General features: G+C 47.0%; 1 protein-coding gene across 1 annotated transcript; it reads right to left on the bottom strand.

The window, feature by feature from the left end:
• Positions 1–395: 395 nt before the first annotated feature.
• LOC135056405 (cytochrome c oxidase subunit 5B, mitochondrial-like) lies at positions 396–15,908 on the bottom strand. Its single transcript, XM_063961505.1, has 4 exons — positions 15,730–15,908; positions 8,276–8,346; positions 1,522–1,621; positions 396–583 (listed from the first exon to the last, which is right to left on the bottom strand). The coding sequence occupies exons 1-4, from the start codon at positions 15,839–15,841 to the stop codon at positions 471–473; spliced, it is 396 nt and encodes a 131-aa protein (XP_063817575.1). The 5' UTR covers positions 15,842–15,908; the 3' UTR covers positions 396–470.
• Between the last annotated feature and the right edge of the window lie 3,385 nt (positions 15,909–19,293).

The following is a 19,293-nucleotide window of genomic DNA, read 5'->3' as shown; positions in this document are numbered from 1 at the left end:
CACAAATGATACCAAGCTGACCATTAGCCCATAGAAATGGCAGTGCCCTTTAGTTATTCAGTGAATAAGTGCTCAGGGACCACAAAAAGGAGGTTTCCAGGAGTGCGTGATGCATATCTTCCAATCCAGGTGTCCAAGCAACACAATAGGACCACACAGGCTGCCGACCAGCAAGTGACAATTACTATGATTGCAGGCCAAATGTATTGTTATTCGCATTCCTGTCTGAGTTTAGATTGGCATTCTATCCAAATATGTGAAGCTTTTAAAAATGTGTCCTCCTTTGATACTCATACTGACTGAACAACCCCCCCCCCCCCCCCTTGCCAAATATAAAAATGCCTTTTATCACAGCTCTTTATGAGAAATTTATATAGAAGTAAAAATGACACAGATTACAATCAATAGGTCAAAAATGTATTAAGCATTTTTTAGGGTCAGTAAGTGGTATGCATGGTCACTGCAAGCAATCAGTGTGGCAGCTCATAAGGTACAAGTTTGTAGTGAGCGCCACACTCAGGACAGCGGTGCACATGGCCTTCGTGGATCCAAAACCAAATGACCTGAGAATTGTCTTCTTCACCTACAGTAAAGAAAAAAAAAAAAGAAAGAAAATGTCTATCAGTCTACATAAGAATCTCCTCTAGAATGCCTTGGCTATGGCACATTATAAATAGCCAATCAGAAACCGTGGCAATTATAAAACTAGATTTTTTTTTCTGAAGTATGATGGCCCAGTTGTAAGTTAATAAAGTGAAGAGCCTTTGTGACGTTTCAAAACCATGTTAACGCTCAGTGAACATAATTCTACAATCACCGCGTCAGAATGGAGGTTATCCCAATCATCTCTTGTAGTGGGCAGTACAGTTTTAAATATGTGTTTACAGAATATTCAACGATACGGTCTTCCAATAGTATAAAAATACAAAGATAGGATATAAAGCAGAAAGGCCACATAAATAGGTGATGGGTGTGGGCCCTCATACTAAGCCTTGAAAAGTGAACAACTTCATGGTGATAAAGTAACAGCCAATCAAGTTGTAACTGGCATGCTACAGGCTAGGTTTGAAAAAATGATAGGTGCTGGTTGGTTGGTACTTTATCACTGTGCAATTTATTACTTGTACATCTGGCCCTAAATCTATATAAGTATGCCACAGCTTTTTCTCATGCCAGGTTCTACTGCAATTCATCTGCAAGTTTATACATGTTTTAAACTATTTCCTGTGTGGTTAAAGTCACAGCCCAGCATCTGTAGTAGTGTTTGAGTAGTGTTTTGCTTTGCCTGCGATGTGAATAAGATACAAAATGTAATGAAAACTTGTTTTGCTACACCGCTCAATGAGTCTCACTCACACCAGGCATCTCATGCTGTATGGCGTATTGTGGTTAGGTATAAGAGGCAAAAACTATTTCTGGCTGAATAGACTGAATCCTATGCTTAGCAAGTGTAAAATGGATTACAATTTATCTACCATTCATTACACATTGCTACAGAATGACAATATTCCCAGTACTTACATATGCAACCCACAAGTCTTTGTTTGTTGACTGACGGCACAATATGTGGATTATCCTTCGTTCCAGAATAGGACTTTGGCTTTAATATGTTGTAAGGATCCTTCAAAGGTAAAGAAACAGCTTCAGGGCTTGAAATGTGGATGCATTAAAGAGTTGTCAGTGACTAAACGTAAAACATTTACATTACTACATCTATATACTACAATCTAAGGCATATAGCATCTGAAGCTGATTTGGGGTAGCACACCGAGATCTTATTTAGTACCCCCTTAACAAATGGACTTTTAAATTACACCTTCACTTGTATATTGAGTTTGTATATAGAGTTTACTTTACTTTTATTAACATGCACTAACATTTTACTTTCTCGCATTGTGCTGCCTAGGGGTAGCTGGCCTTTGCCGGTTTGTGGGGTTCTGCATCCCAGGCCTAGACTTAGGGACCACCAGCATCAGGTAAGCCTTGTCAGGGCCTGGTGGATTAATCATATACTGTATTTGCAAATATATGTAACCAAGACAGCTTGTTGTGCTGGAGGACACTGGGGTGTTAATCCCCAGTGTATTTACCACAATCATCTTTTCAGCCTGTATCAAGGAAAGAGGGTAAAAACTAGAACACTTCCAGGGGAAAACAAAAGCATTTTCAACACGGTCATTTTTATCTGCAATCAATAAATACATAATCAAACCCATCCTCCAAACTAGCAGAAGTTAAACTTTTCCACTGTCTGAAACCCCCACCATTTGGGAGGTTCCGGACATTGACAAATTACGTATTCTCCACTGTCGACACTTCAGATTAGAACGTTTTCAAAGCCAAAAAATCTGCAGACAGTCGGGAAACCAGAAAATAGGATTTTAATTACCTGCCGGTAAATCCTTTTCTCGCAGTCCGTAGAGGATGCTGGGGGTCCATATTAGTACCATGGGGTATAGACCGGTCCACCAGGAGCCATTGGCACTTTAAGAGTTTAATAGTGTGGGCTGGCTCCTCCCTCTATGCCCCTCCTACCAGACTCCGTCTAGAAACTGTGCCCGAGGAGACGACATACTTTGAGAGAATGAATTACACAGATAGTGGTGAGATTCATACCAGCTCACACAACAAACAAATCCGGTAAACATGCCGGAAAACTCAGCAACAGCTGAAACAGTAAATAATGCAGAACTTACCTAGGAACCAGGCAGTACTGAACTATAAAACCAATGCAGGAAAACAAAGCGCTGGGCGGGCGCCCAGCATCCTCTACAGATTACGAGAAAAGGATTTACCGGCAGATAATTAAAATCCTATTTTCTCTTACGTCCTGGAGGATACTGGGTCCATATTAGTACCATGGGGATGTACCAAAGCTCCCAGTACGGGAGGGAGAGCGCAGAGGCTCCTGCAATCCTGCTTGACCAAATTTGAGGTCATCAGAGGCCAGAGTATCGAACTTGTAAAACTTTGCAAACGTGTTCGAACCAAACCAAGTAGCAGCTCGGCAAAGCTGTAAGGCCGAGACACCCCGGGCAGCCGCCCAGGAAGAACCCACTTTACGAGTAGAGTGGGCCTTAACCGATTTCGGACACGGCAATCCTGCCGTGGAATACACATGCTGAATAATGAACCTGATCCAGCGCGAAATCGACTGCTTAGAAGCAGTACACCCAATATTCTTGGCGTCGTAGAGGACAAAGAGTCAGATTTCCTATGACGAGCAGTCCTCTTCACATAGATCTTCAAACCCCTTACAACAGCCAAGGCCTTTGAAGCAATTGAGGAGTCAGTAGCCACTGGCACCACAATAGGTTGGTTGATATGGAAAGCAGATACAACCTTAGGCAGGAACTGTGGACGAGTCCTAAGTTCCGCCCTGTCTTCATGGAAGATCAGATAAGGACTTTTGCAAGATAAAGCCCCCAATTCCGACACGTGTCGGGCAGAAGCCAAGGCCAACAAAGTGACCACCTTCCACGTGAGAAACTTGATGTCAGCCTCCAGTAGAGGCTCAAACCACGCTGACTGTAGGAACTGCAACACCACATCTAGATCCCAGGGTGCCGTTGGCGCCACAAAGGGAGGCTGGATGTGCAGAACCCCTTTTAAAAAAGGTATGAACCTCAGGGAGGATAGCCAATTGTTTTTGAAAGAAGATGGACAAAGCAGAGATTTGGACCTTGATGGATCCCAATCTCAGGCCCATATCCACTCCTGCTTGCAGGAAAAGGAGAAAACGTCCAAGTTGAAACTCCACCGCAGGAAATTTCCTGGATTCACACCAAGAAACATAATTTCTTCCAAATACGGTGGTAATGTTTAGACGTCACCCCCTTCCTAGCCTGAATCAGGGTAGGAATGACTTCACTATGAATACCTTTCCAAGCTAAGATCTGGCTGTCAAACGTAGCCGTGGTAAGTCTTGATAGGCGAACGGCCCCTGCAGTAGCAGATCCTCCCGAAGAGGTAAGGGCCTTGGATCTTCCAGCAGAAGATCCAGTAGATCTGCATACCAAGCCCTTCTTGGCCAGTCCGGAGCAATGAGGATTGCCAGAACCTTTGTTCTTCTTACCAGCTGAAGAACCTTTGGAATCAGAGGAAGTGGAGGGAACACATACACTGACGTGAACACCCACGGTGTTACCAGTGCGTCCACTGCCACTGCCTGAGGGTCTCTCGACCTGGAACAGTACCTACCCAGCTTCTTGTTGAGGTGGGAGGCCATAATGTCTACCTGAGGAACCTCCCACCAACCAGTTACCTCCTCAAACACCTCCGGATGGAGGCCCCACTCCGCTTGATGGAGATAGTGTCTGCTGAGGAAGTCTGCTTCCCAGTTGTCTACTCACGGAATGAAGATTGCTGACATCGCTATAGCGTGCCTTTCTGCCCAGAGGAGGATTCTTGACACCTCTGACATTGCAGCCCTGCTCTTCGTTCCACCTTGTCAGTTTATGTAGGCCACAGTGGTCACGTTGTCCGACTGCACCTGAACAGCCCGATCCTGTAGAAGGTGTGCTGTTTGCAGAAGGGCGTTGTACACGGCCCTTAGCACCAGGATGTTTATTGGGAGAAGAGATTCTTGATTCGACCACTGTCCTTGGAAGGTTTCCCCCAGAGCGACTGCTCCCCAACCTCTTAGACTTGCATCTGTGGTTAAAAGGATCCAGTCCTGAATTCCGAACCTTCAGCCTTCCAGAAGGTGAGGAAGTTGTAGCCACCAGAGGAGTGAAATCCTGGCTTTCGGAGACAGGCGTATCCTCTTGTGCATGTGTAGGTGAGAGCCCGCCCACTGGTCCAAGAGATCCAGCTGAAAAGGTCGAGCATTAAACCTGCCGTACTGCAGAGCCTCGTAGGTGGCAACCATCTTCCCAAGAAGGCGGATGCACTGATGAACCGATACCTGGGTAGGCTTTAACACAGGCCTGGCCAACCTGTGGCTCTCCAGCTGTTGTAAAACTACAAGTCCCATCATGCTTTGCCACAGTTTTGCTATTAGGGAATGCTAAAACTGTGGCAGGGCATGCTGGGATGTGTAGTTTCACAACATCTGGAGAGCCACAGGTTGGCCAGGCCTGCTTTAACACATCCTGGACCATTGTTTGAATCACCTATGCTTTCTCCACCGCAAGAAATACCCTCTGCACTTCCGTGTCGAGGATCATTCCCAGGAAAGACAGCCTCCTTGTCGGCTCCAGATGAGACTTTGGAAGGTTCAGGATCCAACCGCGCTTCCTGAGCAGCTGTGTCATGAGTGCAATGGATCGCAACAACTTTTCCCTGGACAATGCCTTGATCAGGAGATCGTCCAGATATGGAATTATGTTCACCCCCTGCTTGCAGAGGAAAACCATCATCTCCGCTATCACCTTGGTGAAGATCCTTGGTGCTGTGGAGAGGCCAAACGGCAGCACCTGGAACTGATAGTAATCGTCCAACAGTGCATACCTGAGATATGCCTGATGCAGCGACCAAATGGGAATGTGGAGGTATGCATCCTTGATGTCCAGAGACACCAGGAACTCCCCCTCCGTCAGTCCTGAGATGACAGCTCTCAGAGATCCCATCTTGAATTTGAACTCCGAGATAAGGGTTCAAAGACTAAGTTCAGGATAGACCGTACCGAACCATCCGGTTTTGGTACCACAAAAAGGTTCGAATAATCTTTGTTCCACTGCTGAGGTGGAACTGGAACAATGACCTCTGGCACCACCAATTTTCTGATGGCCTCCAGAAGAATTCTTTTCTGGAGTTTCCCAGGCTTTTTAAAAGACAGCGTTTAATTCTTTGGATGCCGGGAAAGGGAGGGGGGGGGGCTTTTTATTATCTGTAAAAAAGGCCTCCTCCACTTGCTCAGGAGCCATGTCAGAAATGTGTAAAACATCCCTTACAGCTTCAATCATTAATTGCACCCCCTTAGCAAGTGATGCTGTCCCCCTCAACACATCCCCGTCACCGTCTGCAGTGTCAGAATCTGTGTCCGTGTCATCCTGCATAAGCATTGCAAGCGCACGTTTGTGAGAATGCACCGCAGGGGACCCCGAGAATGCAGTATCAGACCACATGACCATAGAGGATTGCAGGACCTGAGTGGCATGTTCAGTCCTAGCCACCCTATCCAAAATCTGAGAAATAGTCCCCCTCAGAGACTAACCATTCTGGCTCTCTAGCTGGGATCTGCACTACAACAGTGCAATCTTGATTACATGGAATGGAGTCTTCCTGGGAAGACAAATCCTCTGCAGCATGTGAAACAGTGTCCCTAGACATGTTGTCACACACCCACCAAACACCCCACAAACACACAGGGTACTGGGCAGACAGAGTTCCCCCCCCCCCCCCCCCCCCCCCCCCAAGAATGAGAGAGACAGAGATTGGAGCCAACCCACACACAGTGCTATAACAGGTATAGGGAGACCCCACACCAGCGCTGACTGAGTCCCTTAATAGGTGACAGCCCTTCAGACACCCCTCCCTTTTACACCCCCCTGGTACCGTACCGATCGCTGGAGGTGCTCTGGAGGGACCTGGACTTCCGCTGGCAGGGTGCTGCAGACAGGAAAATGGCGCTGAACGCTGCTGGGTCCGCTCTGAGAAGCTCCGCCCCCGCAATGGCGCCAGCTTCCCGCTCTTCTTTAGATTATACTGGCCCGGAGGATTTTTCTGCTGGCAGAGATCCACGGACCCCGACAGGCTGGACAGGTCAGTTAGGGTCTAGAGCAGGCTCAGGGCGCACCTCCAAGCGCCGCACCGCTGAGAAGTACCCGCAAGCCGTCTTCTTCACACTGACCCCCCGCTTGTGAGGGGGGACAGTGACTTACTCGCCAACTTCAGCTCTGAAAGGGGGTGGCGGCTGGCTGCTGGGGCGAGCGGTACCCTATGGCGAGTCGCGATTGTTCCCTCTGGAGCTCAATGTCCAGTCAGCGGAGGCAGTGACTCAGCCCCTGCAGGGTGGACACTACCCCCCCCCCCCCCCCACCTCCCCTCAGTCCCTCGATGCAGGCAGGCTGTTGCAAGCAGCCTCCTGTAAAGCAATAAACTCTAAAAAAAAAAAAAACTTTACCAAGAAAGCTCAGGAGAGCTCCCCTAGCTGTGACCGGCTCCTCCGGGCACATTTTCTAAATTGAGTCTGGTAGGAGGGGCATAGAGGGAGGAGCCAGCCCACACTATTAAACTCTTAAAGTGCCAATGGCTCCTGGTGGACCCGTCTATACCCCATGGTACTAATATGGACCCCAGCATCCTCTAGGACGTAAGAGAAACATAGGTAGACTAACTGGATGTGAAAGCAGAGAGTTAAGAGGGGGTACAGAAGAGGGAAGACCACAAACATATTTTCCATTACTAAAGGCTTGAAAGACTAACTCATGGCCCACTGTACCCCAAGTGGATGGACATAAGAAAAACAATGTTGGTAGAAGTGTTTTAGTCAAAGAAGGTGCAAAGTGGTTTATGACCAGCATAAAGTAGAAGGGGTGAGGGTATAGAGGGAGGGATGAGAGTACTTTGAAAGAGGGGCACACACTATTAGAGTATAGATATACTAAAATATTCAGATTTATTCTAAATTGCATTAAAATCACAAAATGTAGTATTACCTATACCCTGAATGAGCGCACATGTGCAGAGAAATATATTAGTAGTAATGAATCTTACTCGTTATTATACAGTGAATCACAATATAGCAATTATAGGATTAACCTGTTTAATCAATGTATTTATATGCTGGTTATAAAAACGTAGAATAGGGAAGCTGTTGCTATACATTCACTACTGATGTACTGAATGATCCCTTACCACTGAGCCTAGGCAGCCTACAAATGACCAATCTAAAAGGTGTCAGTAAAACCTCAAACTGGCAAAAAATGTTTATCGTTTTGTATTAACTAATGTGGTTGGACACAGACTGCACACACCAGCAGCAGGGTCATCACTCAATGACATTTTATAGCAGGCCTGATGAGGGTCAGAACTTTAGTAGTGTTTAACAGGAAACAGAGAAGTAGCTAAGGGGGACATTTTCTAAGCAGTGATAAGAGCGGAGAAGTGAGCCAGTGGAGAAGTGACCCCATCAACCAATCAGCAGCTCTGTATCATTTTACAGTATGCAAATTATAGATGTCACTTCAGTGCTGATTGGTTGCCATAGGCAACTTCTCCACTGGCTCACTTCTATGATCTTATCACTGCTTAGTAAATGTCCTCCTAAAGCTTAATTCAGTCTAACTCAGACAAGCTAAGGATGAACTACATTCAGGAACACATGTGCTACCTCTCCTTTCTTCAGAGCTTCGAGGATTTTTCTCTCAAGTCCAGTTGCCTGCTGCTCGTCAGTGGGAATACCTAAACACAAGAAAGAAGAGGTCATTGTCTCACACAAAATATACAAGGGTATGTGTACTGTAACCAGGTTTAAAACTATGCCATCGTAAGCAAGGCTGAATTAAACGTACTGTGGCTACCAGCGCAGTGGCACTGTGTCATTAATACCACTCCCTACTCTTAACTACAGCCAAAGTGTAAGAAAAAATAATGCTACATAATACAAATGTCACAAGGTGACATCAGAATGATGTGTAGATACCCTTTTCTGGTACATTTTCTACATTTACGGTTACGTTGTATGAAGTTACCTCATAGATGCATTACATGTCTGCAGTGTGCAATCAGTGGTAAATCAGGGGGGCGGTCAACCACAATATGTAAAAGTTATGTTTTGTATGGTTTAATACTGCAGTCAAGCTGGGCTAACCCCCTATACAAATTCAGTATGATTTACCGGCAGGCGGGATGCCGGCTTGTCCATATCCCAACAGAGGCATCCCGCCCACTAGAATGCCGGCAGCAGGGCGAGCGCAAAGAGTTCCCTTGTGGGCTCGCTGCACTTGCCACACTGTGGGCTCGCTTTGTTTTGCCTGGATTCCGGCTAGCGGCATTGTCGACTATCAGGGTTCCGGCATCTGTATCCTGATCGCCGGGATCCCAACAGCCAGCAATTTTAATGTATCCTCCCTATACACCCCCAAGCCAGCCTTTACACTGTACACCCCCCCTCCAGAAACACAGTTAGGTGAAAGTTGGGACCTGCAAGCAATTCTCATGGCAAACTTGTATGTCATTTGTAATCAAATTCCATGTTTTGGGGGGTTATTTAGAGATGAACACAGATGGTTGAATACACAACCAGATCTGCGTTCAACTCCTCACATGCTGGTTGCTGCCCATCATGTGGACACATCGGAATTAAGGTTGACCCCTGGCAGCACAGCCCGGCTGCACTGTCAGATGCCATTATTTTATTTTTTTTAGTGGTTGCATGTGACGTCATGCAGCTGTCCCACAAATGGCCCCTGCCCATCCCATTCGCCCCACCAATGCTGCATCACCACCAAGCAAACAACCACCATCGACAAACTGCGTTGCAGTCCGCATAAGCGGCCAGGTCTGAATGACCCTCTTTGTGCGCCAATTCCACCCATATAGGTGAAATGTTAGTGACAAAAATATTGACTGACAGTGCAGACCCCCTGGTGCGCACCTCCCAATAAAAATCATGCACTTGGAGTTTAAATAGCGTCATTTGGCTAAATGACGATATGTCAGCTTTCAGGTGAATTTCTCTAAAAAGCTCAATTATGGGTTAAATTTTGTGGGACAGGTATGTGGAGAGGTTGTATTGATGGGAAAAAGCTTTTTTGGGGGGCTCAGATGACAGGTAAACATTTATTACAGTCTTTTGCAAAACGGCATTCAAACACTGAAAAATCACTTTACATTTTTATGTATCCCAAAATGCTAGAAGACCTTTGATGAAAAACACTGCTTGTTGTTTTTCCACCAAAAAGTGCAAAAATCAGCCATTAAACACCAGGGCTGAAAATGCCCCCCCCCTCCATAAAAAAAAAAGAAGAGTCTAGACAGGAGTGTGATGGGGCACTACTAGGACTGTGGAGACAGACTCATGTAGAAGGACATTACCAGACTTGTGGTTCACAGACTCTTATTTCTATTGTTTACTGATTTTATACTTCCTATATATAGTAAGTGGCTGGTTTACTCATTTACCTGTAGTATGCCAATCCGAATGTTAGTGACCTCTTATGAAGTAGGAGAAAGACTGACAGCTAAGTGGTTCAATGGAAAGATTGCCAACGTCAAGTTTTTGGAGGAGACCGGGGGGGGGGGGGGGTAATTCCAAGTTGATCGCAGCAGGAAATGTTTTAGCAGTTGGGCAAAACCATGTGCAGTGCAGGTGAGGCAGATATAACATGTGCAGAGAGTTAGATTTGGGTGTGGTGTGTTCAATCTGCAATCTAAATTGCAGTGTAAAAATAAAGCAGCCAGTATTTACCCTGCACAGAAACAAAATAACCCACCCAAATCTAACTCTCTGCACGTTATATCAGCCCCCCCTGCAGTGCACATGGTTTTGCCCAACTGCTAAAAAATTTCCTGCTGCGATTAACTTGGAATTACCCCCAGGGTTGCCAATACTGAATGTTCCTTTTTGTTTCCTAATACAATCAACCATACAAATACATATTTCAGTAGTCTTGAAAGCAATGTTGCCATTCATGTGATAACGGTCTTCCTAGTATCAAAAACACCTTTTGTAATTGCCCGATTCAGTCTGCCTATACATGGGAGTTCTGTATGTGCGTATTTTGTCCCACAAAAAAAAAAAAAAATATCTATATGCAAGGGTTCATTTATTAAATTATGGAATATATAGCATTCAGTAATGGACACTAATACCTCTTTTCCACCTGAGTACCGGGTCCGATTTGGGATGTTTAACTCGGCTACAACCCGTGTCGGCCCCGCCGTTTCCACTGCACAATTACCTGGGTCATTACCGTGTTAAACCCAGGTAGCTACCCGGGTAGGATTCCAGGGTCACTCAACCCGTGTTGAGCCGTTTCCACTTACTAAAAACACGTGTAGATGCACACCCCCGTGCAAAAACACAGGTAAATTTAGCTAGTGGAAAAGGCGTATCAATTCAGAACTCCATACTACACACCAGGGCTGGCTATTGACGGGTTAACCATCAATGGCACCGCTAGTTGATAACCTTGTGGTATAAAACCAAGGTCATCTCTGCTTTACTACTTACTAGGCTGCAAGCCAATCAAAACCTGGGGGCAGGGCTTCACATGTGCATCAGGGCAGAAGCTAGGCTCTGTATCCAGGCATGAAGGGGGGGGGGGGCGGCATTGGGGGGCCCTGTGGGTGGAGAACCATCAAATATTGGTGTTTAACCATCAATTGTTTGTGTGTAATAGGGTTGACCATCGGTGGTTACAATCTTGCCACAATCTGTGCAATTACAAATATGTAATTGCATTCAGGGCAATGGAGCGGTTGCATGTAGTTCAGGCACAGCTTTGTGTCATTTTCCACAGCAGAGCACTAGTGATGCCCCTGCTTTTCAGCTGAAGCTGTATGCAGCATTCAGTAGTGTTTATACTAGAAGAAAAAAAAAATGGCTAGGTCTATAAAATTACTACTTCAATACAAGACTGCCAACTACATTTGTACCATAAAATAAGTCAAAGTCTATTCTTTTGTCTAACAGCAATGCAGGCCATATTTTAAGCCTGGAAAGGGGACCCTAACCTACCACTGATTTTTGTGAGCCTACAAATATAGCTCTTATGTAACAATCGCCAGAACCGCACTAAGGGGGATATCCAATTATCCCCGTTAAAACATCGGGTCCGAAAAACGGGCATTTATCGGACTTTTCCGATGTTTCACAGATTTTTTTTTCAGGCTACCCTATTAAATCGCGTGTGTAAAAAAACAAAAACAAACACCTTTTCTCCCGAAAACACACAGGTTCAGTGAAACCTGTGTGTTTTCGGGTGAAACAGCCCCATTTTCGGACGAAAACTGTCTGTTTCCGGGGATTGCGCTTTGCCTGCCGGAGGCAGGTGAAACAAAGTCCCTGATAAGCCGGCGGGACAATTAGCCCCGGTAAAAAAACGGGGCTAATTGGATATCCCCCTAAAAGTGTCACAATGTGCACACCCAGATGTGATTACAGCCACACTAAATGGCCTCTGCAAAACAGACATTATGGGGGAGAGTCTATTGTTTTAATGGGCACCCAAAGTAAAGGCCGCCCATCAAGGTAATTCAATTGTTGCTTCGATCATGCGCCTATCATTTTTAACGCACCCAAATAGACAGGGTTTAGCTACGTATAGAAGCTAAACCTGTATAAAGCCCTGGTTAGGGCGGCCAGACCATAGACTTTGAATTTCTTCTCACCTTAGCTGGCTGTAAGAAGAAAGGTCTCTCCTGCGGCTAAGGGGTACAAAACAAAGCAAAAATTGAACTGCTCAGTGTTAAGGAAAATACAGTGCACCTTATCACCAATAAAATAGTTCTGTCTTTCCCAGAAAAAGGGGGAGGGGTTATTTTGTATGACTGAGGGGTACGCATCAGATATCTGTTATGTGCTGTGGTCGGGATGCAGTCAATTTACCGACAATCAAAGTACCGACAGCAATTGACAGACGGTCAAAATCCCGACATTTAAAATGGCGACAGGTCAAAATGGCGACATGAGTTTCATGATTTTTTTCACTGAAACCGACTTGTTCATACTTTACCATCCCAGTTGACCTGGAGGGGGACTATAATAGTGTGCCCGACGCATGGCGAGCGCAGCGAGCCATGCGAGGGGACGCGGTACACTTCTATGGTGTCCATGTCGACCTAAGTCAACATACACACCAAAAACAATAAAAAAACGTATGTCAGCATTTTGACCTGTCGACATTTTACATGTCGGTATTTTGACCTCGTCGGTATTTTAAATGTCTGTATTTTGTCCATGTTGGGATTTTGACCGTCGTTCAATTGCTGTCGGGATTTTGATTGGAGGTATTTCAAACAGATTCCCAGTGGTCCCTCTACACAACCCCTAAAAGTTTCTATGGGGGATGCGATGCTGCAAGATATACTAAGCTCTAGAATATAAAGCATTCCTGAGCTTGGCCCCCGCTGACAACCCTATCTGAAGATGGCATTAGACTGCTGTAGCCTATGGGCTACATGTCACATAATTAGCAATACAGCAGCAATGGCTGCAGGATCACATATGCGCAGCAGGCCTGTTTCCACAATGAGCACATTGCAGGGAAGGGATCCTTTTGCCCACTGTAACAGAATACTGCAATGCGATTCTGGGCGCTAATATCACACCCAGATCACATTGAGGCGCAGATTTATCACGCCTTGGAGTGTGATCAATTGCACAATGATAAAGTACCAACCCACCCAGTGCCGTAACTAGGTATTTTGACGCTGTGTGCAAGAAATGGCATTGCCCCCCCCCCTATGCAAGACAGGAGCAGTGCGCGCCAAAAATGTATAGCGGCGTGGCTTCATAGGGAAGGGGCGTGGCCACAAAATAATGCCAATTCATACTACGGTGCATAGTAGTCTCCATTATTCAAATTATGCTGCACAGTAGTGCCACTACACCAGGTGAAGGCGTGCCTTTTTACACATTACGGCAGACAGCGTCCCCCTTTTTACACATTACGGCAGACAGTGTCCCCCTTTCTACACATTACGGCAGACAGCATCCCCTTACGGCAGACAACGTCCCCCTTATTACACATTACGACAGACAGTCCCCATTATTACACATTACGGCAGACGGCATCCCCCTTTTTACACATTACGGCAGACAGCGTCCCCCTTTTTACACATTACGGCAGACAGCGTCCCCCTTTTTACACATTACGGCAGACAGCGTCCCCCTTTTTACACATTACGGCAGACAGCGTCCCCCTTTTTACACATTACGGCAGACAGCGCCCCCCTTTTTACACATTACGGCAGACAGCGCCCCCCTTTTTACACATTACGGCAGACAGCGCCCCCCTTTTTACACATTACGGCAGACAGCGCCCCCCTTTTTACACATTACGGCAGACAGCGCCCCCCTTTTTACACATTACGGCAGACAGCATCCCCCTTTTTACACATTACGGCAGACAGCATCCCCCTTTTTACACATTACGGCAGACAGCGTCCCCCTTTTTACACATTACGGCAGACAACGTCCCCCTTATTACACATTTTGGCAGACAGCGTTCCCCTTATTACACATTTTGGCAGACCGTCCCCCTTTTAACACATTTTGGCAGACAGCGTCCCCCTTTTTACACACTACGGCAGACGGCATCCCCTTTTTTAAACATTACTGCAGACAACGTCCCCCTTATTACACATTACGGCAGACAGCGTCTCCTTTTTGTACACATTATGGCAGACAGCGTCCCCCTTTTTACACATTACGGCAGCCAGTCCCCCTTTTTACACATTGCGGCAGCCAGTCCCCCTTTTTACACATTGCGGCAGCCAGACACCAGAGAGAGAAAAACAGAAGGGGTGAGAGAGAGACAGAAGGAGAGAGCTATATACTTACCATCTCTCAGGCTCCTCGGTGCTGGCAGAGATCCTGGGCAGCCACAGTGGAGAAGGAGGAAGGGGGACTTGAGCCGCAGCAGCGCTATGTCATTGGTAGCGGCGCCGCTGCAGCACTCCCCTCTCCTTTCGTATTGGCTGGCCGCTGCTGAGAATGCTGGGATGAGGGAACCGCATCCCAGCATTCACAGCAGCGCCGGGCAGCCAATACAGAAGGAGAGGGGACAGCTGCAGCGGCGCCGCTACCAATGACATAGCGCTGCTGCGGCTCAAGTCCCCCTCCCTCCTCCTCTGCCTCCGGTGCGGCGCACGGCACCCAGCAGAGGCGGCATGTAATGAGTCAATTTGACTCATTACATGCCGCTTGCCGTGCGCCCTCAGTGTAACCGCGCTGTGTGCCAGGCACACCGGGCACATAGGTAGTTACGGCGCTGAACCCACCCACTCCTAACTGCCATGTTTGAAAAATGACAGGAGCTGGTTGGCTGGTACTTTATCATTCCTTATGCATCTCAACTTTAAACTCCCAACCAGCTCCTGTCATTTTTCAAACACAGCCTGTGACATGGCAGTTAGGAGCCAATTGGCTGGTACTAAATCTCCCTGAACTTTATCTCCATTCAAGACTTAGTAAATACACCCATTTTATCACTGCACAATTTAACACTCTCCAAGGCTTGATAAATCTGGGCCCGAGTATGATTAGTGATAAATAGGAATTTGAGGAACGCAAGCTTGTTCAAAACATGACACCATTCTAGAATAGGACATTAATTAAAACAAGCAAGTTTAACAAAAACAAACTTTTAAAAAAGCAGCAATTAGGAGGCCAGTAAAAACAAGAGGCAATCTGATATATTTGATAAAGATGCAAACACAAGTACACCATGCTACATTCCATGCAGCCAGTCATACACAGTATATCTATACCGCTGGACAGCTCCAAGATGAGCAGTTATAGAGGCCTATATGAAGCTTAATTAGCCAGAAACTATAGAGCAGAAGCGTCAGTATAGGCAGTCAGTGACCGTGCTGAGTACAAGGTCACACAGACATGTGTCACCTGCGGAGTGTCCCGGGCACAGGCAGTGCAGCAATGCAGTACGTGACCAGGGGCGGTGCGCTGCTGCTGCTATAGTCCCCTGTACTGTCACACAGGAATTCTGTACAACAGCCCAGACCCCGGACACCCTGCCACTGCCCACACACGCCAGGCCCCGCTACACACAGTGACCTCCGCGACCCCAGACAGCGGGCGCTGCGCTGTACTATACCCACCGCCTCCGGAGCTCATCGCTCTGCTGACATACATGGCCCGGGGGGCAGCCGCTGCTGCTTGTGCCCGGGGTACAGCGCGAAGGACCAGCTGGCAGAGTCTCCAAGAAGCCATTTCTCTGCCGTATGCGCCGCCAAGTGCAGGGTGTCCGGAGGGCTGGCTCTGCGCCGTGTCAGCTGCTATATATAGTTTACAGACCGAACCAAGCGGCGACCAGAGGGGTGTCTGGGTAATGAACACCCTCATGTGACAGGGAAATAACATGTCTAGCTCTCACACTTCTCCTTACAGTATTATAGTAGTAGTATGTGCAAATAAGGATTATGCAGCGGAGAACGCTTAATATCAACTGTTATGTTAATAACCGTTCCATGGACAAGAAGCAATTATAGCACAGTGCAGTAACTAAAATGAATAAATCAATTTAAAAAAAGGCTTTACTGGTGATTTTGCATAGCTCTTACTTTACATATTTGATAACTGCAGTACCTCCCAACATTACCAGTGATATGTCAGGGTTTTAGTCAGAGACGTACTGAGGGTCTGTGGCCTTGGATTGTTGGTCTAGGATCAATTCCTATTATTTATGGTCAATGTAATAGGCAAAACCAGTGCTGGTGACTGGCAGTCATAAAATATGTGGACAAATCTTGCCCCTCACCACATTATTGACCCAAAGGATGGCATATACTTATACACACAATTTACTTTAATATTTCTTTCTACGTTTCTCAATAAGAAACCTTTGGCCTAGGGGTGTCATGAAAAAAATTATGATACTCTAAGGCGCTGTGATTCAAAAACGTTTGGGAACCACTGGTCTATATTATGTTTACTGAGCTCCTCTAATATGCCACCACCCCCTCCTGGATGTCCCTTTTTGTGCGACTCACTCCCACTTCCTCCAATCTCAAACTGTATGCTACTAGGGCATATATGTACTAAGCCTTGGAGATCAAATATGCAATGCGCTCAACCCCTATGTTGAATGAAATCGAAATGTGCTGCGTTAGTGCTTAATGGGCAATGCAATGTGATATCAAATCAATAACAAAATATCCAATTGGATCCCTCTTAGGTCGAAGTGCAAAAAGAAGTCTATAGGCTTCTGTTGGTTAACCCTACCCAAGATGGCGTTACCTACCAGGACCAAGCCATTTTGGAGCTTGGTACATATGGATAATGTGATGAAAAACCCAGAAAATGGCATTTTCATTTTTTTTATCGCATTTTAGAGTTTAGTACATCCTGCTCCAGAGCTGGTATAAATTAAGGCTTGTCCTTATTCAGAGAGAGAGCACCATGTGTTGTCTCGGTCTGGCTGCACTAGGTCCCGAACTTCTGGTGACGCGGTCTCTGACTTTGTGCGCTACTGCGTATGTGTGGTCAGACTTCACATTTTTAGCTACATCCTCCATAGTGAGAGGAAGTGCCCATGAGAGTCTCCATGACAGAGAGATATGTTGTTACCAGAGATGTATTATGGGGGTAAATCAGAGTTGATCGCAGCAGCAAATTTGTTAGCAGTTAGGTAAAACCATGGGGGTCATTCTGACCCGATCACACGCTGCAGTTTATCGCAGCGTTGCGATCAGGTCAGAACTGCGCATGCAGTGCACTGCAGGTGTGGCAGATATAACGTGCAGAGAGAGAGAGATTTCGGTGGGTTATATTTTTTTGGGGGCAGGGCAAATACTGGCTGCTTTGTTTTTACACTGCAATTCAGATTTCAGTGTAAAAACCCGAATCTAACTCTCTCTGCACATGTTATATCTGCCACACCTGCAGTGCACATGGGGGGGTAATTCAGACCTGATTGCTCGCTAGCGTTTTTTGCAGCGCTGCGATCAGGTCAGAACTGCATATGAACCGCAATGCGCAGGCGCGTCGCACGGGTACAAAGCAGATCATTGCTGTGCGATTGGTTTTACAAAGAATCCATTTGCACAGCTGATCGCAAGGAGATTGACAGTAAGAAGGCATTTGTGGGTGGCAACTGACCGTTTTCAGGGACTGGTTGGAAAAACGCAGGCATGTCCAAGCGCTTGCAGGGCGGGTGTCTGACGTCAATTCTGGCCCCGGACAGGCTGAAGTGATCGCAGCGGCTGAGTAAGTCCTGGGCAACTCAGAAACGAGTTAATCGCTCGCTAGCTACTTTTATCAGCCGTGAATACGCATAGTCGCCGCCCACGCGGGAGTGTATTTTCGCTTTGCAAGAGGGCGAACGCCTGTGCAGGCGAGCGGTACAAAAACATTTTGTGCAAAACAAGACCAGCCCTGTAGTTACTTATTCTGCAACGAAGGTCCCAGAATTGACGTCAGATACCCGCCCTGCAAACGCATGGACACGCCTGCGTTTTTCCAAACACTCCCAGAAAACGGTCAGTTGACACCCATAATCTCCCACTTCCTGTCAATCTCCTTGCGATCGGCTGTGCGAATGGAATTGTCGCTAGAAGCAGTGCAAAACAACAATGCTCTTTGTACCCGTACGCCGCGCGTGCGCATTGCAGTCCATACGCATGCGTAGTTTTGCCGGTATCTCTAACGTCCTAGTGGATGCTGGGGACTCCGTAAGGACCATGGGGAATAGACGGGCTCCGCAGGAGACAGGGCACTTTAAGAAAGAATTAGGATACTGGTGTGCACTGGCTCCTCCCTCTATGTCCCTCCTCCAGACCTTAGTTAGAATCTGTGCCCGGACGAGCTGGGTGCTACTTAGTGAGCTCTCCTGAGCTTGCTAGAAAGAAAGTATTTTGTTAGGTTTTTTTATTTTCAGAGAGATCTGCTGGCAACAGACTCTCTGCTACGTGGGACTGAGGGGAGAAGATAGGTCCTACTTCTTAGGCTACTGGACACCATTAGCTCCAGAGGGATCATACACAGGATCGCACCCTTGGTCGTCCGATCCCGGAGCCGCGCCGCCGTCCCCCTCGCAGAGCCAGAAGTCAGAAGCCGGTGTCTGAAGCAAGAAGACGTCGAAATCGGCGGCAGAAGACTCCAGTCTTCATATGAGGTAGCGCACAGCACTGCAGCTGTGCGCCATTGCTCCCACACTAACCCACACAATCCGGTCACTGTAGGGTGCAGGGCGCAGGGGGGGGGGGGGGGGGGGGGGCGCCCTGGGCAGCAATTAAGAACCTCTTGGCAAAAAGCAGCATATATACAGTTGGGCACTGTATATATGCATGAGCCCCCGCCATATTTTTACACATAAACGCGGGACAGAAGCCTGCCGCTGAGGGGGCGGGGCTTCTTCCTCAGCACTCACCAGCGCCATGTTTTTCTCCACAGCTCCGCTGAGAGGAAGCTCCCAGGGCTCTCCCCTGCAGAATCACGGTATAAGAGGGTAAAAAGAGAGGGGGGGCACATAAATTTGGCGCAAAAACAGTATATACAGCAGCTACTGGGTTAACACTAAGTTACTGTGTGATTCCTGGGACATATAGCGCTGGGGTGTGTGCTGGCATACTCTCTCTCTGTCTCTCCAAAGGGCCTTGTGGGGGAACTGTCTTCAAATAGAGCATCCCCTGTGTGTGTGGTGTGTCGGTACGTGTGTGTCGACA

The sequence above is a fragment of the Pseudophryne corroboree genome, chromosome 3 (genome assembly GCF_028390025.1).
Source record: "Pseudophryne corroboree isolate aPseCor3 chromosome 3, aPseCor3.hap2, whole genome shotgun sequence".
Lineage (NCBI taxonomy): Eukaryota > Metazoa > Chordata > Amphibia > Anura > Myobatrachidae > Pseudophryne > Pseudophryne corroboree.
Note: the sequence above shows the minus strand (reverse complement) of the source record. Positions and strands in the feature narration are given on the sequence as shown.